The 24,490-nt window shown below is 35.8% G+C and overlaps 2 protein-coding genes across 2 annotated transcripts; one reads left to right on the forward strand and one right to left on the reverse strand.

Annotated features, from left to right (window-relative positions):
* Nucleotides 1-332: 332 nt before the first annotated feature.
* LOC114637455 (olfactory receptor 5I1) lies at nt 333-1,277 on the reverse strand. Its single transcript, XM_028785671.1, has one exon. The coding sequence runs from the start codon at nt 1,275-1,277 to the stop codon at nt 333-335; it is 945 nt and encodes a 314-aa protein (XP_028641504.1).
* A 17,212-nt stretch (nt 1,278-18,489) lies between these two features.
* LOC114637411 (olfactory receptor 5W2-like) lies at nt 18,490-19,446 on the forward strand. Its single transcript, XM_028785638.1, has one exon. It carries the CDS (start codon nt 18,490-18,492, stop codon nt 19,444-19,446), a length of 957 nt encoding a protein of 318 aa, XP_028641471.1.
* The last annotated feature ends 5,044 nt before the right edge of the window (nt 19,447-24,490 follow it).

The following is a 24,490-nucleotide window of genomic DNA, read 5'->3' on the forward strand; positions in this document are numbered from 1 at the left end:
GGAGGGGAGGGGAGGAGAGGAGAGGAGAGGAGAGGAGAGGCCCAGGATGGCTCAAAATTTTCAATTATCCTCCTGCTCTGCTTCTGCCTCTGCCTCTGCCTCTGCCCCCTGAACCCCTGAATCACAATGATGTACCATATCACACGTAGTTTCACTTTTAACACCTTAAAGGGTACCATGAGTTGGGATTACGAAATATATTTGACTGTGCTGATGAACAACTGTTTGAATGGTTGTGTCAGTTGATTATTTATATATCAACTGTTCTTGTTGTCTGTAGTTCCCCATAGGCATCTGTAGTTGGGATGAGATGAATCTTGAAGAGGTCTTTGTCATGAGGATTGTATTTTAGACTTTAGAGCTTTCTTGGCAGCATCTTTCACGTCTTTATTTCTCAAACTGTAAATCAATGGGTTCAGTACTGGAATGATAATGGTGTAGAACACTGAAATGATTTTATCGGTATTGGGAGAATAAAGGGAGCTGGGCCGAGAATAAATGAAGAGAAGCGTGCCCTGATAGATGGCCACTGAGGTCAAATGAGAAGCACATGTGGAGAAGGTTTTCTTTCTCCCACTTGTAGAGCGGATCTTCAAGACTGAGAGAAGAATGAAAAAGTAGGAGATAATGATGATAAAGAAGCAGATGACCTCCACAGAACTCCCATAAGTGGAAAGCAGCCACTCATTAATGGACGTGTCTGTACTGGAAAGCTTTAGCAGAGGAGGGAGGTCACAGAAAAAGTGATTGATGATATTTTTGTCACAGTATTTCAGAATAAAAGCGAAGGATGTATGAACCAGAGAACTCATGTTGCCACCAACATATGACAGCACAATTAACCATATGCAGAGACTCCTGGACATTGCAACTGTGTACAACAAAGGATTACAGATGGCAACGTAGCGATCATACGCCATGGCAGCCAAGATAAAGGATTCGGTATCTGCAAATGTGCAGAAGAAATAAAATTGAAGCGCACAGCCGAGGTAAGAGATAGATTTCTTTGTTGAGAGGAAATTGACAAGCATATTGGGAACAATGACTGAGGAATAACAAAGGTCTACAAAGGAGAGGTTGCTGAGAAAAAAATACATAGGTGTTTGAAGGTGTGGGTCTGTCCTAATTAACAACATCAAGCCAATATTCCCTATCAAAATCAGGCCATATAACATCAGAAACACAAGGAATAAGATAATTTGGAGTTCAGGCCGTGTTGGAAATCCTAACAGGATAAATTCGGTGACCAAGGTGTAGTTTCCATTTGTAAATTCCATGACTATGTAGACTTTACCTTTTTGAGAAATCAAAGTATTAAAAATATGATACAGTTGGAAAGAGTGAACTAATTCAGAATAAGGTTACTTCATGATTTTAAATAGGCTAGTAAAGAAATAAAAAAGTATGCCAAAACTGTTTCAAAACACAGTATTTGAGAGGTGTATTTCAGATTTTTGTAGATGCCAGGAACTAAAGATGGCCTTGTATGTTTGATTCACGACTCTGACATGGGACGATTGGCATTTTCTGTACTATGTATAAGCCATGAGTTATTTTGTTTACATTTCTGTACATAAATATGTAGTATCTTGATAAGAATAAAGAAACTATTGTTGGAAACATTGACTATGTTAAAAGAAAAGCCATATGTATTTAAATTAATACCTGAAGGTTGTGCCCCCACCAAGAATTTTAGCAATGTCTCATTCCATTTCTTTTTGGTCTCCAAACACCGAGATTTAGAAGTTACTTGCGTGATGCTCTGTTTTTTGTTTTTGTTTTTGTTTTTGTCAACTTGACACAGGCTGCCTCAATGGAGACGAGAAGGAATCCTCAAAAGAGAAAATTCCTCAATAATATTGGACTGTGGGCCAAACTGTGAGGCATTGACTTTATTAGTGATTTATTTGGGAGGGTTCAACTGATTGTGGATAAGTTTATCTCTGAAATGTTTGTCTATAGACAAACATTCTATAGAAAAGCTGTTCTATAGAAAAAGCTGTTGGAGCAAGCCATGAGGAACAAGCCAGTATTTAGTACTCCTCTATCGCCTCTGCATCAGCTCCTGCCTCACGTTCTTGTCTTTTTTACGTCCCTGTCCTTATTTCCTTTAATGAAAAACATTAATGTGGAAGTGCAAGCCAAATAAATCCTTCCCAAGATGTTTTGGATGTGGTAATTCATTAAAGGAATAGTAACATGAGTTATGCTTTGTAAATGTGATTGTAGTTGTACAACAAAGCACATACTAGGTAACTGCTTATATTTACCAACTGAAAACCAGAAGCATTAATAGTGAAATCAAGTCAACGTTTAGGAACCATAAGCTGAGTATGTTTCAGCTAGAGAAAACTTAGGAAAATTTTCTGTTTTCCATATATTAATAAAAGCTGATTATGTTGGTCAGGTGGTAAGCATCTTTGGTAACATATGCGTAGTTAAAAGCATAACCCACTAAATATTAATTAATTGACTGAAAAAATATTGTAACATTTGGTCATAAATTAATTTATAATGACTTTAAGTTATCTGTCACTCTCACAAATAAATACAAGTAACAAACATAATAACTGACAATTTTATCATAGTATGAAACAAGTTATTGTATCTGAGAAGTCTGACAATGTTTTTGTGCTCTAGGGTATTTAAATGGTAGATGACTAAATATTTGAATGATTTCATGTGATTTAATTTTGCAGTAAAGGAAATATGTACTTAATTTTGAAAATTATTTTGTAAAATATGAAAGAGATTAGTAAAGTATTCAATGCCTATATTAATGTTATCTGAAAGCCTCATAAAGGGAAACAGCTGTTTCTAGATATTTATTTACTGGAGTAATAAATGCTAAGGTAGTGTCAATAATTAGAATGATGTCTTTCATATTTAATAATTAAATTGTCCCTCACAATATGTGTACATCAGAGACCAGAAGGTTCATTATCAGAGAAAAAGCTATCAACAGAAAATGTGAAGGTATACCACATTCAGGATAGTGGAAAGTATTTCTCAGTTTTGGCAATTTTTAAAGAACTAAGATATTAACCAAGACATTTCCCTTTAGTTAGTGTGAAGTAAGATAGAATCTATTTTGGCTACATTCATGTTATACAAGTTTATGAAACTTAATATTCAGTACAATCTATAAGGCAGAATTGACATATCTTGTGGTTCCATGTTAAGTTACAGAATTATGTATATATTTATAGGTTTGTCTATACATTATTTACTTGTCAGTCTGTCTAGCATCTGTCTGTAATCTCTTGATTCCTCCAATTTCTGTTTGTCTACTTCATACATCACTTTTTAGACAGAATAACAAGCAGAAAATAGTATTTTAATTATGTTTACACAGCTTTACAAACAATAACTAATAGCTATATAAAGGCTTCTCATTTATAATGTAACGTTCCAAATATTTTTCTTGTAGCTTATTGATTTGTCACTAAAAAAACTTAAGAAACTATGTAAAACTTACAATCCTCATCAACCTTATCGTATCAACTTTATCTTATAGATGGAAGATAAAAAAAGTTTAAGGTTAAAGAGGAAATTCGATAAAATGGAGATAAAAACAATTATGACCCCACAATTGCATAGACTACCTTACTCCTATTTCATGTCAGGTAGATGCTTAGAATAGCACACAAAGACACTCATCTAGGAGCTGACAGGTATGACTTAACAATGTGCTATTAGTCAAAGACATGGCAGGTGGAGAACAAATATCAGGGTTGACAAGACTTCCTAGTTAGTTTACGTTGAGCCAGCCTGAGTGGAGGAAAAGTTTTCTCATTTCCTAGAAAAGCATCATAGCCACTCCTGGGAACTTAGGATGAAACATGCCTCATGGTAGTCATAGTAACAGGAGAAGGCATAAAGAGAATAAATAGAAGACAGAAAATCTTCTCAAAATCCTCAGAAATCTTAATATAAATGAAATTTTAAAAAATCCATAAAGCAAAAAGTGATCAATTATAACAAAATATTTCAATATTTTAGACAGGCACCATAGGTAATTTCATATCTATAACAAAAATAGTGTATTTACACAAAGATGTTACAGATTATTGTGCAATAATAGAAAAAGTACAAAATATTACTAGTGCAAAACAAATCATTTTATCTTTTTCATTCCATTTTAGTCATGATTCATTATTTTTATTTATCTCAGATACACAAAATGTAATTTTTATGTAAGGGAAGTCCTTTTAACTCCCACAAAAATGACTTACCAAGGACAGGACTGCTTTCGAATAGATTAAATGAATAATTTCACAGAAGAACAAAGGGCTTTTACTACACTCTCATGCCACTGGGGATCTGATAACTGAGATCCCAAATATATCTTTCCAAGGGATCCTGGGCATCCCAAATGGGATTACTGCCACTGGGGTATGTGCTTATACAAACACATTGGTAATTACTGAAAAAATACTGTCAGTGTTAATTACTTGTAGAGGTAATTATTACACTCAATAATATTTGGAGCATTTCCTTTTCTTTCTTTTCTTTCCTTTTAAATGGGAACTAACTTTAGGGATTCAAGCATATTAGACAAGTGTGCTTTAACAATGGGCTATTGTTTTTGGTCCTGAGGTCAATTTTATTTATTTTTTAAATGCAAATACAGAAATTATTTAATTATCTAAAAAGTTAAAAGAAAAAAAAGAAAATTGAATATAAGTAGGTACTTTCAAGGTCTCAATAAAATGAAATAAGATAAGACTTTACTGCATGGGTTGTCTAAGTCAGTACAAAAATGTATTACAATTAATTATTTAGTTTATTTAAATCAGAGAAAAGCATAGTCAAAACATAGTCATGTTTTTGTACATTTGTCTTTTTTTAAGATAGGACAAACTGATCTAGACATTTTCTCAATTGAGACACTTTTCCGACTTGATTATAGTTTGTGGCAAGGTAAAATTTAAAACTAACCTTCACAAACACATTTTGTCAAGTTGGCACAAAAACATATAATTTTAAAACCATAACCTTTCATTTCTTGTCTTCAAAGTCTCTTTATTTCTACATTGACCAAGTTATCATTGAATAGTGCATTGCTCAGATTCCATGTATATATGGGCTTTCTGTTTTTGTTTTGTTTTTTGCTATTGAAGACTAGCCTTAGTCCATGGTGATCTGATAGGATGCATGATTTATTTCAGTATTTTTGTATTGTTGAAGACTGTTTTGTAACTGATTATATGGTCAATTTTGGAGAAGAGCCCATGAGGTGCTGAGAAGAAGGTATGTTCTTTTGTTTTAGGATGAAATATTTCATGCGTATCTGTTAAATGCATTTGGTCCATCACTTCTGTTAGTTTTACTGTGTCTTTGTTTACTTTCTGTTTCCATGATCTGTCCATTGATGAGAGTCTAGTATTGAAGTCTCCCAATCTTATTGTGTGTGGTACAATGTGTACTTTGAGTTTTAGTAAAGTTTCTTTTTTTTAAATTTCTTTATTGGATGTTTTATTTACATTTCATATGTTGTCCCCTTACCCCATCCCCCACCCACCCAGGAGCCCCCTATCCCCTCACCCCTCCCCCTTCTTCTCTGTGGATATAACCTCTATCTACCCCCCCACTCCCACCTTCCCACCCTCAAAATTCCCACCACCTGGGGGCGTCCAGCCTCCATGAGGTCAAGGTTCTCTTCTTCCACCTATGCCCAGCAGGGCCCTCCACTCTTACATATTCAGCTGAAGCCCTGGATCCCTCCCTAAGTGTTCCCAGGCTGGTGGTTTAGACCCTGGGAGCTGTGGTTGGTTGGTATTGTTGCTCTCCTCATGGTGCCACAAACCCTTTCAGCTCCTACAGTCTTCACTCTAACTCCTCCATTGAGAACCCCATTATCAGTTCAATGGCTAGTTGTGAGCATCTGCCTCTGAATATGTCAGACTCTTGAAGAACTCTGAGGAGACATCCATATCAGGCTCTTATCAGCATGCACTTCCTGACTTTCACATCAGCATCTACCTTTGGTGACTGCACATGGGATGGATACTCAGGTGGAATGGTCTTCAGATGGCCCCTCCTTCAGTTTCTGTCCCTCACTTTGTCTCCATATTTGCTCCCTTGAGTATTTTGTTGCTCCTTCTAAGAAGGACTGAATCACCCCCACTTGGTCTTCCTTCTTTATGAGCTTCATGTGGTCTGTGAGTTGCATCTTGGGCATTTCAAGGTTCTGGGCTAATATCTAATAATCAGTGAGTGAATACCATGTGTGTTCTTTTGTCATTGGCTTACTTCACTCAGGATGATAATTTCTAGTTCCATCCATTTAGTTACCTAGGAACCTCTCGAATTCATTGTTTTTAATAGCTGAGTAATACTCCATTGTGTAAATATACCATATTTTTTTAATCCATTCCTCAGTTGAAGGACATCTGGGTTCTTTCCAGCTCCTGGCTTTTATAAATAAGGCTGCTATGAACATAGTTGAGCATATGTCCTTGTTATATGTTCGAGCATCTTCTGAGTATATGCCTAGGAGTGGTATAGCTGGATTCTCAGGTAATGCTATGTCCAATTTTCTGAGGAACTGCCAGACTGATTTCCAAAGTGGTTGCACCATCTTGCAGTCCCACCAACAATGGAGGAGTGTTCCTCTTTCTCCACACCCTTGCCAGCATCTACTATCACCTGAGTTTTTAATCTTAGCCATTCTGACTGGTGTGAGATGGAATCTCAAGGTTGTTTGATTTGCATTTCACTGACGACTAAGGATACTGAACATTTCTTTAGGTGCTTCTCAGCCATTCGACTTTCCTCCATTGAAAATTCTTTATTAAGCTCTATACCCCATTTTTAATAGGGTTATTTGGTTGTCTGGAGTCTAATTTCTTGAGTTCTTTGTATATATTGGATATTAACCCTCTATCAGATGAAGGATTGGTAAAGATCTTTTCCCAATTTGTTGGTTGTCATTTTGTCCTATTGACAGTGTCCTTTGCCTTATAGAAACTTTGCAATTTTATGAAGTCCCATTTGTCAATTCTTGATCTTAGAGCATATGCCATTGGTGTTCTGTTCAGGAACTTTTCCCCTGTGCCCAAGTATTCGAGGCTCTTCCCCACCTTCTCTTCTATTAGTTTCAGTGTATCTGGTTTTCCTTTATCCACTTAGACTTGAGCTTTGTACAAGGGGATAAGAATGGATCAATTTTCATTCTTCTACATGTTGTCCTCCAGTTGAACCAGCACCATTTATTGAAAATGCTGTCCTTTTTCCACTGGACAGTTTTATCTCCTTTGTCAAAGATCAAGTGACCATAGGAGTGTGGGTTCATTTCTGGGTCTTCAATTCTATTCCATTGATTTCCTGCCTGTCTCTGTACCAATACCAGGTAGTTTTTATCACTATTGCTATGTAGTACAGCTTGAGGTCAGGGATGGTGATTCCTCCAGAAGTTCTTTTATTGTTTGTTGAGAATAGTTTTCGCTATCCTGGGTTTTTTGTTATTCCATATGAATTTGAGTATTTCCTTTCCTAACTCTGTGAAGAATTGAGTTGGGATTTTAATGGGAATTGCATTGAATCTGTAGATTGCTTTTGGCAAGATGGTCATTTTTATTATATTAATCCTGCCAATCCATGAGCATGGGAGATCTTTCCATCTTCTGATATCTTCGATTTCTTTCTTCAGAGACTTGAAGTTCTTGTCATACAGGTCTTTCACTTGCTTGGTTAGATTCACACCAAGGTATTTTATATTATTTGCAACTATTGTGAAGGGTGTCCTTTCCCTAATTTCTTTTTCAGTCTGTTTATCTTTCATGTAGAGGAAGGCTACTGATTTGTTTGAGTTGATTTTATAACCAGCCACTTTGCTAAAGTTGTTTATCAGGTTTAGGAGTTCTCTGGTGGAAGTTTGGGGGTCACTTAAGTATACTATCATATCATCTGCAAATAGCGATATTTTGACTTCTTCCTTTCCTATTTGTATCCCTTTGACTTCTTTTTGTTGTCTAATTGCTCTGGCTAGGACTTCCAGTACTATATTGAATAGGTAGGGGGAGAGTGGGCAGCCTTGTCTAGTCCCTGATCTTAGTGGGATTACTTGAAGTTTCTCTCCATTTAGCTTGATGTTGGCTACTGGTTTGCTGTAAATTGCTTTTACTATGTTTAGGTAGGAGTCTTGAATTCCTGATCTTTCCAAGACTTTTATCATGAGGGGATGTTGAATTTTGTTAAATGCTTCCTCAGCATCTAGTGAGATGATCATGTGTTTTTTTTCTTTAAGCTTGTTTATATAGTGGATTACATTGATGGGTTTCCGAATATTGAACCATCCCTGCTTTCCTGGGATACTTGATCATGATGGATGATTGTTTTTATATGGTCTTGGATTCGGTTTGCTAGAATTTTATTGAGTATTTTTGCATCAATGTTCATAAGGGTGATTGGTCTGAAGTTGTCTTTCTTTGTCGGGTCTTTGTGGGGTTTGGGTATGAGTGTAATTGTAGCTTCATAGAAGGAATTGGGTAGTGTTCCTTCTGTTTCTATTTTGTGGAATAGTTTGAAGAGAATTGCTATTAGGTCTTCCTTGAAGGTCTGATAGAATTCAGCACTAAAACCATCTGGTCCTGGGCTTTTTTTAATGGGGAGACTTTTAATGACTGCTGCTATTTCCTTAGGGGTTATGGGACTATTTAGATGGTTTATCTGCTCCTGGTTTAACTTTAGTACCTGGTATCTGTCTAGGAAATTGTTGATTTCATCCAGGTTTTCCAGTTTTGTTGAGTATAGGCCTTTGTAGTAGGATCTGATGATTCTTTTATGAATGTGGGTGCCCTTGCATTTGGAGCATAGATGTTCAGAATTGAGAGTTCATCTTGGTAGATTTTTCCTTTGACAAGTATGAAGTGTCCTTCCTTATCTTTTTGGATAACTTTTGGTTGAAAGTCGATTTTATTTGAATTAAAATGGCTATTCCAACTTGTTTCTTGGGACCATTTACTTGTAAAATTTTTTCCAGCCCTTTACTCTGAGTTAGTGTCTGTCTTTACCACTGAGGTGCATTTCTTGCATGCAGCAAAATTCTGGGTCCTGCTTATTTATCCAGTCTGTTAGTCAGTGTCTTTTTATTGGGGAATTGAGTCCATAGATGTTAAGAGATATTAAGAAAAAGTGATTGTTTCTCCCTGTTATTTTAGTTATTAGAGGTGTAATTATGTTTATGTAGTTATCTTCTTATGTGTTTTTTAGATTACTTTCTTGCTTTTTCTAGGTTGTAGTTTCTTTCCTTGTGTTGGAGTTTTTCCATCAATTATCCTTTGTAGGGCTGGATTTGTGAGAAGCTATTGTTTAAATTTGGTTTTGTATCTTGGTTTCTCCATCTGTAGTGATTGAGAGTTTTGCTGGTTATAGTATTCTGGGCTGGCAATTGTGTTCTCTTAGGGTCTGTATATCACTCCAGGATCTTCTGGCTTTTATAGTCTCTGGTGAAAAGTCTGGTGTAATTCTTATAGGTCTGCCTTTATCTATTACTTGGCATTTTTCCCTCACTGCTTTTAGTATTTTTTTCTTTGTTTTGTGCATTTAATGTTCTGATTATTATGTGACAGGAGGAATTTCTTTTCTGGTCTAGTCTATTTGGAGTTCTGTAGGCTTCTTGTATGTTCATCAGCATCTCTTTCTTTAGGTTAGGAAAGTTTTCCTCTATAATTTTGTTGAAGATATTTACTGGCCTTTAAGTTGGGAATCTTCACTCTCATCTATACCTATTATCCTTAGGTTTGGTCTTCTCATTGTTTCTTGGATTTTCTGGATGTTTTAGGTTAGGATCATTTTGCATTTGCATTATCTTTGATAGTTGTGTCAATGTTTTCCATGGTATCTTCTGCACATGAGATTCTCTCTTCTATCTCTTGTATTCTGTTGGTGATGCTTGCATGTATGACTCCTGATTTCTTTGCTAGGTTTTCTATCTCCAGGGTAGTCTCCATTTAAGATTTCATTACTGAATATATTTCCATTTTTAGATCCTGGATGGTTTTGTTCAATTCCTTCACCTGTTTGGTTGTATTCTCTTGTAATTCTTTAAGAGATTTTTGTGTTTCCTCTTTAAGGGCTTCTGCCTGTTTACCTGTATTTTCCTGTATTTCCTTAAAGGAGTTATTTATATCCTTCTTAAAGTTTTCTATCATCATCCTGAGGTGTGACTTTAAATCAGAGTCTTGCATTTCTGGTGTGTTGGGATATCCAGAGCTCAGTGTGGTGGGAGAACTCAGTTCTGATGATATCAAGTAGCCTTGGGTTCTGTTGTTTATGTTCTTGCCCTTGCCTCTAGCCATCTGAATATCTCCGGTGTTAGCTGGTCTTGCTGTCTCTGACTATGGCTTGTCTCTCCTGCAAGCCTGTGTGTCAGTACTTCTGGGAGATTAGTATTTGTGGGGTGCTGGGCTGGGAGAAGCACCTGGGAACATGGTTGAGCGAGTCTTGAACCCTGGACCATTATCTGGATGGCAGGTGTTTGACTTTTGTCCCCAGGCCCTGGTTCTTTTCATTCAGCTTTGGCCCTCAACAGCCCCTCCCAAAAAGAGGTCTGTGACCAGTCACGAGGAACAGTGCCTCAGGCTCTCCCACATGTAGATGAGGTATCTCCAAGCTCTTGGACCAAGCCAATAGGCGTTATCTGCTGCCAGACCCTAACCCACCCTGAAACTGTATATAAGGGCTCTATTCTGGAGAAGTAAAGGCACTTTTGAGAATCATCCTGGTGTCTGAGAGTCTCTGTCACAAGAGCTGTAACACTAGAGGTGTAACACTTGGGGAGAGATCTGCTCTCCTGGAACCTTCCTGGGGCACCAAGCTACTTCCTTGCCAGCTAGCCGGCTTCCTATAGGCTCAGCGCTGAAAGACAGGTGCAACACCTGGGAGTGACCTAGCTGTGACAGGGAGACTCAGGTGGAGGCAGCAGTGGGGGCAGACAATCTCTCCTCCCTGCTTGCGCTCTGTACCCTTTGGCCCAGACCTTTCACACCATGCCTGGCCAGAGACCAACAGACAGTGGAGACGCAGGCAGAGGTAGTGGCAGAGACGTAGCAGACCCTCCCTACTCTCACTCTGTCCTCAGCTGGGAGATCATCCTGGGACACCCTCTGGAACCAGAGACCCACAGGTATTCTTCAGATGAATTTGAGTATGGAGAGCTGTGGCACAGTGTCAGCTCCATATCCAGAAGGAAACCTGAAGAATCCTGTCCCAGGATGTTCCTTGGTTCCTGTGTCCTGATGACTCTAAGCTGGTCCCTCTTGTGTCAGGAATTTGAGAAGAGGTGGTGGTCTTAACCTGTGCTCAGAGGTATGCCATCACTCCTGGGAGGCTTTCTCTCAGTACTATTCGGGTATGAAGAGCTGTGACACGGGATTAGTTCAGGGCACTGTGGCACAGGATCAGCTCCAAACTCAGATGAAAACCAGAGGGATCCTGTCTCAAGCTGTTCCTCAGTTCCTGTGTCCTGAGGTCTCTGAGCAGGTGCCTCAGAGCAAAAGTGGTGGTCTTAACTGTGCTCACAGGTGTGCCTGCACTCCTCAGAGACCAGGTCTCTCCGGGCAGTATTTGGGTATAGAGCACTGTGGCACAGTATCAGCTCCAGGCTCACCTGAGGTTAATTTTATTACTTGGAATCTTACAAAGAATATCTTTTCTAAGTAAAAGCTCTTTGTATTTACTGAAATATTTAGGATGTAAAAATTTGTAACTAAATCATTTCAAATGTCACAGGCAAATCTAAAAATATTACTGAAAATATCAATACTCTATATTCAGAATTGTTTTTTTTTTTTCTATTTAGGGCATATCCAGAAGCTTTAATGTAAACATTACTAAGAACAGGTGGTTTTGAGAAGATGGAAGTGACATAGCAGAGACAGTAAACATTTCAGCTTAATTGGCTAATTTACATTGTCCATAATAGTTTCATGAAAACTACTTTATTTCAATAGTTAACTATTTGTACTAAAAGACTGCCAGTCTTGTCAAACCTCAGCATAATTGTTTTTCACAGCAAGAATCTTATAGCTTGTAGTCACTCTAAAAATTGTAACCATTCAAGATCTGCAGCTCAAGTCGGATTTCTTGTCAATCATCATTTTAAGTGCATTTTTTTCTGTCTAAATACATACACTACCCTACTATTGTAACTGAAGAAGCATATTAGTAAGCTTTGTGCATGGCAATTCACTATACACATAAACGAAGATCTCTAAGTTTGGCAAAATTTAATATGTACTGAATCATTTAATTCAAATGGTTTGAGTGTTTGATAATTTACTGTTTACATATTTTCTGAATATGACATTTGTGTTGAAAGTTTACGAATTTAAATATAAAATAAAAACATTTAGAGGCATATTATTCATGCTGTATAAGATAAAAATATCTGATCAGTTTCGTTAATCGTCCTATTTGTAGAAAACAATGATAATCCAACTGTTGAATAATTGGATAGCTTCTTAGAAATGCAGAGAGATCCAAGTCCTTATAGACAATTAGAAAACAAAGATAATTACTGACATCAAATAGATAAGGACTGTGACTAGCAATAGGTAAATCTATATGTAAGAAAAAACATATGAATAAGATTTTTTTCTTCTTTCCCTTTATTTGAATTTCATTGTTTTTTATTTGTTTACATTTCAAACGTTATCCCTCTTCTCAGTTTACCCTCCACCAACCCCCATCCCCTCCATCCTCCCCCTGCCTCTAGGAGGGTGCTCCCCCATCAGTCCACTCCCACCTCAGTGCCCTAGCATTCTCCTACATTGGGTCATCAAGCCTCCACAGGACCAACGGGCTCCCCTCCCAGTGATGCTATATTAGGGGATCCCCTGCTACATATACCGCTTAGCCATAGATCTCCCCATGTGTACTCTTGGATTGGTGGTTTAGTCCCTGGGATCTCTGGGGACATCTTGTTGGATGATATTGTTCTTCCTATAGAGTTGCAAACCCCTTCAGCTCCTTTAGTCCTTGCCCTAACTTCTCCATTGGGGTCTCTGCTCTCAGTCCAATGTGTGGCTTTGTGCATCTGCATCTGTATTGGTCTGGCTCTGGGAAAGCTTCTCAGTCAACAGCTATATCAGGCTCCTGTCAGAAAGTGCTTCTTGGCATCAACAGTAGTATCTGAATTTTATCAGATTATTTTTCAGTCTCTAATGAAATGATCCTCATCTTTAACTATACACAAAACTTAGGTAAAAATTGATAGAGAGCTTAAAAGTGAGACTCCAAACAATAAACCTTATAGAAGAAAATACAAGATATCCATCTAAGCAAGAATGTTTCATGACAAAATCACATGCAGGCCAAATTGATCATGTCAAATTAGGGAATGTTTATGTGGAAACAACAGAGAAATAACCTGTGGAAAGGGGAAAATATTAAGAATTCCATTTTCATAAGGAGTAAAGATGCACAGTGCTTGGCTGAATAACAACAAATAGACAAGAACCCTAATTAAACATATCAAACGAGGGCTGGAAGATGGCTCATTGGATGAAGCACTTGGCACACAAGCAAGAAGCCTGGAGTTGGCATTCTCAGAACTCATTTGAAAGCCAGGCAGTTGCCCTGGTCATCTACAATCCCAGGGCCCAGGAGGCAAGAACAGGAAAATCACTTCAACAAGCTAGCCAGCTTGATGCTATCATTTAAATGATAAATGTCCCCTATAGGCTTATATATGAGAACACTTGGTTCCAGTTGGCGGCGTTATTTGGGAACTCCTCTTTGGTGTACTTGCTTCTTTTTTCTAGAGCTTTAAGGTGAACTTTTAAATTGCCGGTATGAGAACTTTCTAATTTCTTCATGGGAGTACTTAGGGCTATAAGTTTCCCTATTAGCCCTGCTTTTCATTGTGTTCCATAAATTTGGGTATTGTGATGGTTTGTATATGCTTGGCCCAGGTAGTGGCACTATTAGAAAGTGTGACCCTGTTATAATATGTGTGGCCTTGTTGGAGTAGGTATGTCACTTTGAGCATGGGATTTAAGGCCCTCATCCTAGCTGCCTGGAAGCCAGTATTCTGACAGCAGCCTACAGATGAAGATGAGGGTCTGGATTTTTAGAGGTTGCAAATTGTCTGTCCATGTCCTTATAGCTTTTAGAGTCTTTCTTGAGAATCAGGTGTGATTCTAATAGCTTTGTCTTTGGATGTTACCTGCTTTTTTCCCCCTTTCTGCTTTTAACACTTTTCTTTGTTCTGTAGATTTTACATTTTGATTATTATGTGGTGGATGGATTTTTTTTCTGGTCCAGTCTAATTTGTGTTCTAAAAATTTCTTGTATGTTTACAGGCATCTCTTTCTTTAGGTTGGGAAAGTTTTGTTTTGCTTTTTTTCTATGATTTTGTTGAGGCTACTTTTTAGGCCTTGGAGCTGGGATTCCTTATCTTCCTCTATTCCTATTATTCTTAGGTTAGATTCTTTCATGTTATCCTGTATTTCCTGGATATTTTGTGTCAGGAATTTTTAGATTAAGCATTTCTTTGATTGATGTATTAATTTCTTCTTTTTTATTTTCTATGCCTGAGATTCACTCTTTCATCTGCTGTATTCTCTTGGTGATACTTACATCTTATTTCTTGTCCTTTGTTGCTTCTAGGTCTACTTTCAGGTCTTGCAGAGTTTTATTTATTTTTCTTACCTGTTTAATTTCATTTTCCTTTATATCTTTAAGGGATTTATTTGTTTTCTCTTTAAAGACCTCTAAATTGTTATTGTATTTTCCTCTTTCTTTAAGAGGTTTGTTCATTTTCTTTTTAAAAACCTTTATCATCTTTATAAGATTGAATTTAACGTCAGTTTCTTGTGCTTCTCTTATGTTAGCAAATCCAGGGCTTACTGTAGTAGGTTAGCTGTGCTCTGAAGGTGGCATATTGCTCTGGCTTTTGTTGATTGTATTCTTTGGAGGACCTTTAGCCATCTAGGTGGCTTTGGTCCCTGGATGTTTCTGTTGTAGTAGGTATTTGGAGGGGTAGTTAACCTCAATGATCCTGCTGTGGTATGCCTCTAACAGGTATCTTTGAGTTCTATGGTTCAGGATCTGCAGGTCTACATTTTCAGGGCCTACAGATCTGATGAAGCTTGTGAGAGAGACAGTGGGCTAAGAGGCTGCTCATGACAGCTAGGCTTGCTCCAGAGGACTCAGCCAGCAGAGAAGGTGGGTGGGGAAAGGGAAGCATATCTGTATGGTTCAAGCTCAGCAGGTCTGAGGAATGAGGAAGAAGATGTAGGGGAAGAATGGAGGTCCCCCTTGGACAGAAAGCTACTTACAGCAGCTCTGCTAGCTCCAGAAGAAACTAACTAACTAGCACTTACTTTATATAAGCTGTAAAGCCATCAGGGAGGATGGGTGGTAGAAGGAAAACATACCTATGTGGTTCAGGATCTACTGGTCTGATGAACATGGGTGGAGAGGTGGTGGGGAAATGAAATTGCCCTTGGGAAAGCAGGCTGCTCAGGACAGCTCTGCTTATGACAGAGGACTCAACAAGCAGTGAGATTATTTTCTAATTGAACATAAAATGACTTAATTGGAACATTTTTTGATGCTACTCTGAGTATTTAATTTTATAAACATAGGTCTGGTAAAGTATAATACAGAAGTTCCTTTGAAAGAAATTTCTTGGGATTGTGTGATGGCTCCATGATTAAGAACATCCATTCCTCTTGCAAAGAACCAAAGTTTGATTCTCAGACCCCACATGTCAATTCAAAACTATCTATAACTCCAGTTCCAGCTCATGTAATGCCCTCTTCTGATCTCCACAGGGTCTTTCGCACATGTAGTGCACATGCACTCATATAAGCACACACACACACACAAATACACATAAAAACATAAATAAATAAATAAATAAATAAATAAATAAATAAATAAATAAATCTATATATAAGGTTCCTCTGTGTGTGTGTGTGTGTGTGCATGCATGTGTGTGCATGTATGTGTAGTATCTTTTGTGCAGAAATTTTCTGACACATGTTTGCATTAAAATTTTCTTACTATTTCTTCCACTTTAAATATATGTTTACTGAATGTGATTTTTTTGTTTGTTTATGGAGAAACAGCATCTTTCTATGTGGCCCTAGCTATCGTCCAACTCTGCCTGCTGAGTTCTGGGATTAAAGGCATGTACCACTTTACCCACCTCACACTGTTATTTTTAACACATTCAGAAACTTTCATTTTATGGAAATATTATGTTTTGAGAAAATTGATTTTATGCTATAATGAAAAAGAAGAAACTAATTAACTAGCACTTCCTTCATATAAGCTGTAAAGTAGTCCTGAAATACAAATCATGATGCCTCAAAGTGGAAAATAAAATGTTTAAACCCACTGTCTGAGAGAGGTGTCTTTGGATTGAGATACTCAGTATTAATTGGCAAACATACTAGCCAGGGAAATAAAGGAACTCTGGATAGCTCTGAGATATTTTGAAAGTAATGAATTCTGAGATATTAGGCTATAAGGAGTGACTCAAATGAAAAGCTATCTTTTATAATTATTAACTACCTCTTCCCTTATTTACTATACAAAATTTTACTGTCTCAATTGTCATAACCTTGTTAAACAACCATCTGTTATGATAATTGCTTTGTGTACACATTATTTACTTATTTTGTATATAAGTATGTAAAAATATAATCAACCAACTTTTTACCTTGTGTTAAATTATACATTTCACTAATGTCAACCAGTGGCTTTTGAATATCTAAATACCTAAACACCTATGTACTCATGAAGACATGTTTCAAAGCCATGGTTGTACGGTTTCTGCTACAATGAAAGCACAATCAAATCAGTAACTAAGATAATAAATCAAAAGTAAGGATTGTGATTGCCATGGTGATTGGAGACAATAATGAAATATGGATTAATGATAAATATATGTGATAACATTACTGTATATTACAGACTAAGAAGACTATCTCAGAATTCAAATAAAAGAAAGGAAAAGGAAAGAAAAAAGAAAAGGAGAAAAAGGGGTAAGTAATGAAAATTATCAATATAGGTCCCATTTTGAGTTCATTGGATATTTGGTTTCATTTGAGGAAGGTGATTCATGATAGCAAATTATAAGTTTGCTATAGTCATACTATAATTATAGTTAATTAAACTACAGTATAATTATAGTTATAATATAATTATAGTTAATTAAATTCTCTTCAAAGTTTTCAAGGATCAATTGGTGAAAAGAGTAAAGAATCAAAAGTTTAGCTTTACTGAAACTTATGCAGTTATTCTCAGGAGAAGATACATATCTAATTATTCATATTTGAATAATGTAGAAGAGTGAGGGCAGACGCTCAAGTGTGTAAATCCCAGTTGTCAGTAGTTGAAAATAAATAAATTAACAAGATATATACTTCTGAAACCAGTACAAGGTAGGAAGGACTTTCTCATCTCAGGTAGGCTAATGAATCTAGCATCTAAAAAATAGAGAATGAAATAAAAAGCTATTTCATTTTGAAAACCACCATTGGTGAGTTTGTAGTGATTAAATAATGTCTAACTATTCAATTAAATGTAACAAGTATTCAAGTAGTTATTTTTCATTGTTTTCAACTAAAAATAGATATGAAATATTAAAATATGTATCTTTAATTCTAGATGCACCACATGCCATGATATTTAAATCTAGAAACTCTAACAGCTAATTACCCACATTCAAATTTAGATAGATGAATGATAGCCAGGTGAATAGGCAGCTAGGTATACAGACAGGCATTTCCCATGTATGCTCATAATCACCATAGACAAAGGGCAAATCAGCCATAAGTCTTTGAAATAACTACCATGTTCTGTGTGTTAGGTAAATAAAATCACTAAAAATCCAACAATTTAAAATGTACTTATTATAAAGTCTTTTCTATTTCATTCTTATTGGCTGTTTAAGGGATTCATAGAAGGAGTCAATCAAGTTACACAGAGGTGTTTTAGTAGTTTGGCAAACCCTCAAATAATGACCAAAGGAAAAAAGTCAACAAATTTTATTTTGATTTTAACTAAAACTATACTCTAAAACTGGAATCATAATACTATTTAATAACTGTCTTTCAATATAACTGTTGGTGATTCAGGTGATTATGTTTATTGAATATGTAATGATTGCATTTCTTTTAGATAAAGACGTGATAATTCACAAACTTGTTTTGTCTTTCTAAATTTGAAAGTTTCTTTGTACCATTTTACATACAAAACTCACCATTAATTTTTTGTCAAAAGCACTTTCTAATATGAATGATGAAAACACAGAAAATTCTGATGTCTCATGAATTACAAAACCATTCAGATTTCATCTTAAACTTCTTAAAGTAGAACTTTATTTTTATATAACAATATCTCTTCGAAACTATGCCTCCCTCACTCATTTTAGATGTATATAATTAAATAAATTTATCTTGTGTCTTAAGGAAGATATATTAATATATCCAGAAAAAGAAATGTAATCAATTGTCCTTTGAATTTTACATGATAGGAAAAGAAGAACAAATCATGGACAAGGAAAACTGTTCTTTATTACCTGAGTTCCTACTCTTGGGAATTACCAATAACCCTGACATGAAAGTGCTAGTATTTACTGTGTTCCTAGCTATTTATCTTATTATTCTCATAACTAATATTGGAATGATCATTTTGATCAAGATGGATCCCCAGCTCCAAAAACCGATGTACTTCTTCCTCAGCCACCTCTCTTTCTCTGACCTCTGCTACTCCTCTGCAGTTGGGCCCAAGATGTTGATAGACATTTTCAGCAAGTACAAAACCATCCCATTTGTTGGTTGTGCTTTGCAATTCTTTTTTGTCTGTATCTTTATAGATGTTGAATGTGTGTTGCTGGCAGTGATGGCCTTTGATCGGTACAAAGCTATAAGCCACCCCTTGCTATATGCAGTAGACATGTCCAGTAGAGTATGCTACCAATTTCTGGCTGGTGTTTACCTGGTAGGAATGACAGATGCTTTGATACACACCACATTAACATTCCACTTATGTTTCTGTGGGTCACATGAGATTGATCATTTCTTCTGTGATATCCCTCCTATACTGTTACTATCTTGTTCAGATACTCATGTCAATGAGTTAATGATATTCATTATTTTTGGATTTATTGAGTTGAGCACTATTTCAGGAGTCCTTGTCTCCTATTGCTACATTATCCTATCAGTCTTGAAGATCCCTTCTGCCAAGGGAAGGTTTAAAGCTTTTTCCACCTGCACCTCTCACCTGACAGCTGTTGCAATTTTTCAGGGAACCCTGCTTTTTACATACTTCCAGCCAAGTACTTCTTATTCTCTAGATCAAGACAAAATGACTTCCCTGTTTTACACTCTGGTGATTCCTATGCTGAACCCACTGATTTACAGTCTGAGAAACAAGGATGTGAAAACTGCCTTGCAAAAACTGGGAAATAAAAGGTGGTATTAATAGTTGCATTATGTGCACATGGTCAAGAAATGATGGTAATTTGTATAAAATGATATTGAATGAGTCATAGGAAAGTTGTACTAACTAATTTAAGTGATTAGCATAAATATTTCATGTAATTTTAATCATAAGAAAATGTTATAGGCATTCCATAATGTAACATATTATTTGCAATATAGTAAGATGTGATACACATGTGCATAAATTTTCATGATCATTTCAATTTTAAAATAATTGCATTTAGTCTTTCATTCAATTTTAAATGTATTAAGCTTTCTTGTATTTCAATGGTTGCTTTTTTGCACATTTTTCTTTGTATTGAATCTCAAGGATACCTCTATATTGATAAAGATGAATTATATATTCAATTGAAAGATATGGCCATCAACTGTACATTCAGAACATGCACAATTTTTACAAAAGAATAAAATTTTATTTTGTTCTGAAATAGAAAGGATTTTAATCATAATCTAAAACAGAGTCTCTATACCCAATGAGCAGAAGACAGAATTTCTATATTATAACTTCAGTATGGTGTTTCTGTGAAAATTATGGAAGAATAAACATGTGTGTGTATGAATCTACAAGTGTTTCTTGGGCTTATCATTGGGTTCATTTGTCATTCCAATTGTTTGGTTGTTTTGTTGTATTCTGATTTGTTTGTTTGTGATTTATCTTATGTTATTTTCGATCCTCAGATGCCTGTTTGTATTCTAATGAAAGACAGAAAGGGTGTGGAACCAAATGGAAAGAGAGTTGGGGAAGTACTGGGAAGAGTGTGTTTTAGAAGTGAAACAGAGTATTTTGTATAAAAAGAATCTACTGACCATGAAATAAAAAAATGTTTAAAAAAAAGAAAGATAGGAAATTAGGACTCTTGGATCTAAAGAAATGTTTGTTGGTGAGAAACAACAGGATCTTGTCACAGGGCTTGCAATTATATGGCTGTTAAAATACACTACTCGAATCCAGTTGGAAAATGAACAAATCTAACTTGGATAAACTGAAGAACACTGGAAATAGGCACATGTGTGTGCAGGAGTCACCAGTTATGTAAACTAGACTTAATCCATCATTGTTCTTCTCCTTCTTTGCCATTATCGTCCTTTCATAATGACAAAACTCTTTTCTTCCTCCCATTTTTTATTAGTAAATGCACTATGATAATAATAATGCCCTTGAAGCATTGTGCAAATAATACTTAAAAAAACTTATCCTCAAATGAGAGAACTTTGTTAAAGGATTGAACATTGCAGCTCTTCAATATCAATCTTATATATTCTGTTTTGTAGATAAAATAGGAAAAAAACCAATAAAACAAAATTAGAGAAAAGTCAATGTTAAACACTGGTAATGAGACCTGTAGTGTATTACACAAACACACACATACATAGGCACCTACTTATGCATCTTCCACATACACTTCAATAAAGAGAGTTCAAAATGCCAATATAGTAAAATGATTTAATATAATTCTATCTTCCAGAAAATGAAAAGATACAGACATATGTATTTTGTTGAACAATTATTTTATTGTCTATTTCTTCTATAGCATTCCCTATTGTTTAAACCACTGAATGAGTTTTCTGAAAGCATAAGAATAGCATCTATGCATTTGACTGAACATGGAGAATAAGGAAAAAATTTTAATTATTCATTTTTATTATAGACATGAAAGTAATGGGGCTGTTCACAATGGGATGTGTACCTTCATAAGACTATTTCAAAATTCAGTGAAATCAAATAGTGTTTTTTTAACTAAGTTGTGGTAAAATATGTATATATGGATATAAGGATATATATATATATATATATATATATATATGTGTGTGTGTGTGTGTGTTTGTGTGTGTGTGTGTGTGTTTGTGTGTGTGTATCACATTTAAGAATCTATAATGAATTTTATTTTAGAATAAATGATTTAGGCTTTTCAATTAGTATCACTGTTTTAATAATTTATACTCTTTTAAATTGGCACCTTATTAGGAATGCTGTGGTTTTTTTTCTATACATTGATTTTCCAAATGTTAAAGCAACAGTGTAAGGTTATAAATAATTTTGGAACAGATAAATTCATTACCCAGTGTATTATGGAAATTGATGTCCTTATGAAAAAGAACTGCATGTTTTTCTAACCCATTATGCTATGAATCCACCAAAATGAGACTCTTAATGAAATGGAAATGAAGTTTTCACATTATGTTAAATCATCCAATGGCATGATTGGACACAACAACCACAGACTTCAATGGTTTTGATAACTGACACAATGCTCCATCATTAAGCTCTTTTTAAATACTGGTACTCTATTGATGGCTTTGATTTGAGAAATGGGAGAATATTTCTCAATAATTATAAAATGAACTTTCGTTTTTTTATTTACATACCTACAGGTTGATTTCACTATCCGAATTCATCAAAGTCATGCACACATGCATGTGTGTGTACACACACACATGCATACACACACACACACACACACACACATTCAGTAGATAATGTAAAATCCACAATTAGTCAAGCACCAAAAATGAGTTTATGTGGAGTACTCAGCCATAATTGTGGAATCCATAAGACACCTGTTGTCTGCAATCTCAGTATTGAAATAAGAGCAGGACAGATTGGAAACAGAGGTTTGGGAAAAACTGAGGCAAAAGTGTTTTCTGGCCATGATACCACCAGTGATTTTATTATGTAAGAATAGTTGTGGTTGCCTTACAAAGCAAGGCCTTCAACAAAATAAATTTCTAGAATAAAGCGAAGAGATGCTTGTGCTCTCCTGGTACTGTCTGAAGAAACGTTGCTTGTTTATGGCTGATGAAAGAAAAGTCTCAGTTTTTGTTAACTGTGTGGCCTTGGTCAGTCAACCAGGATCCAGAGGATTATGACATATCTATGAATAGACAGGCAACACAAATAGGGCTTTGCATGCTAATGAAGCTTGAGAAGAAGGAGGACATAAGGTCCGAAGGAAATGAGAATAAATGATTAAGGGGAGGAGTGGGTGCGGATGCAATGAAAATGCATTGTATATTCATAGATTCTAAGAATTACAAATAAAATGTAGAAAAAGAAAATGGCATCATGCAATAGCATTTTAGAGGGAGACTAATTATGTAAATATTTAACAGAGTTGATAAATGGGAAGGAAGAAATGATTGCTCGTGAATTTCCAACATAACATTTAATAAGCACTAATGATGGGAAAGAAAGAGAAAGCTAATGTAGAGTAAGTGGTGATATAAATGCTTGGTAACTCCAGCACACAGAGTCTTTACAAAGTCTGTCAAAATATCCTTTAGTATGTAGACTGATTGGATTTATTCAACTGTCACAGAGAATTCCTACTGAGAGTTGGTTGTGTTAGTGACAAAACTGACCAAATGGTTTGTGAGCTTTGCAATTACTTTGTGTGAGATTTTCCAGCATTATTCTGTAAAAGTTCTAAGATCCTATAACCAGAACTTAAAGAGATCTGCTAGGGAGAATGTGGAGGATCAGAATTATGACAAAAAATGTACACACTAAAAATGTACTCCCATGGCTAGCACCAAGGGGTGCAGTAAAATTCCTTCTAATATTTTGGCAAGGAATCCCCTTAGGAGAACTTGACTTGACATCCACAAAATGACATTTCTAGGGTGGAACTACAGTTACTGCCAAAATGTTTTGAGTCCAGATGGCATGAGGCATGTTTGGTTCCGTGAAGAAATGAACTAAAATGCCTATTTGTGGCATTTTACTTGTGTGGAGAAATGTCCATATATCTATGTGTACTTGATTTTGGATAAAGAAGCCAAAACCTTAAAATAGAAAAAAGAAAGCATTTTCAAAAAACAGTGATGGTCTAACTGGATGTCTATATGTAGAAGAAAGAAAATAGATCCACACTTATAATCCAAACAAAACTCAAGTCCAAGTGGATCCAGGACCTCAACATAAACCCAGATACACAAAATGTTATAGACGAGAAAATAAAAAGTAGATTTGAAAGCATTGGTATAGGAGACAATTTCCTGATTAGAACACCAATGGCTCAGGCACTAAGAGCGATAATTGATAAATGAAACCTCATGAAACTGCAAAAATTCTGCAAGGAAAAAGACACTGTCAATAGGACAAAAAGCAGTCTACAGACTTGGAAAGGACCCTACATCTGACAGAGGGCTAATATCCAAAATGTATAAACAACTCAAGAATAAATACCAACAACCCAAATATCCCAATTAAAAAACAAACCCTTAGTAGTTGAGCTAGGGAATTTTTGATGTCAGCAAACAAGAACAATGACAGCCTAACTAGCATTGGCTGCCCTGAGTCAGATTGAGGCTGAACTGTCTGTTTACTTGATGATTGGTTCCTCGTATTCTTTTTAGTCCTCAGCTTTCTGATATGATTTAATGAAACTTGCTGATGAGTAGATGTTCACTCAGAAGATTTGAATTATAATTGATAAAGGACAATATAAACATTTTATATAAGTTTAAATTTGTGATTCCCTTAACATTTTTATAAGATAACATTTTAAGATGATTAATGGAATAATTGATCCTGTCTTTGTAATCACAAATTGCTACCTGCCAGTAAGAAAAACAGGCTGAGAAAATTATCTTGCTTGTTCAAAATTTTGTTATCTATGACAGGCTGCTTTGATACGAGTGTATACAGTTTCTTGGGAATAATTTGTTCTTTTTAAAACCTGTACTACATAATGCTTTTTCATATAAAGGTATTGGGGAAGCATCCTGGGTTTTTCATAGTCATTTATTAAAAAATAGAATGTAATTTCTATACTGCTTGAATGATTTTGCTGGAGTGTATAATCTGTGTGAAAAACAAAACAAAACAAAAAAACCCAAAAAACTTGCTTGTTGGAGTTTGATGAAGTTTGATTCTCCAACCAATGCTGTGTGTGTGTGTGTGTGTGTGTGTGTGTGTGTGTGTGTGTGTGTGATTCTTCCCCCCTTCTCTTTCTTTCTATTTGTAGTTGACTTTGTGACCTCAAAGGAGATTTTTTCAAAATACTTCTTTGTTGTCATCGCAG

Source organism: Grammomys surdaster, unplaced genomic scaffold, assembly GCF_004785775.1.
Source record: "Grammomys surdaster isolate TR1022 unplaced genomic scaffold, NIH_TR_1.0 125284, whole genome shotgun sequence".
Lineage (NCBI taxonomy): Eukaryota > Metazoa > Chordata > Mammalia > Rodentia > Muridae > Grammomys > Grammomys surdaster.

Bases quoted from the DNA above. Each gene is read 5' to 3' on its own strand.
- LOC114637455 (XM_028785671.1), bottom strand. From the start codon at position 1,277: ATGGAATTTACAAATGGAAACTACACCTTGGTCACCGAATTTATCCTG.
- LOC114637411 (XM_028785638.1), top strand. From the start codon at position 18,490: ATGATAGGAAAAGAAGAACAAATCATGGACAAGGAAAACTGTTCTTTA.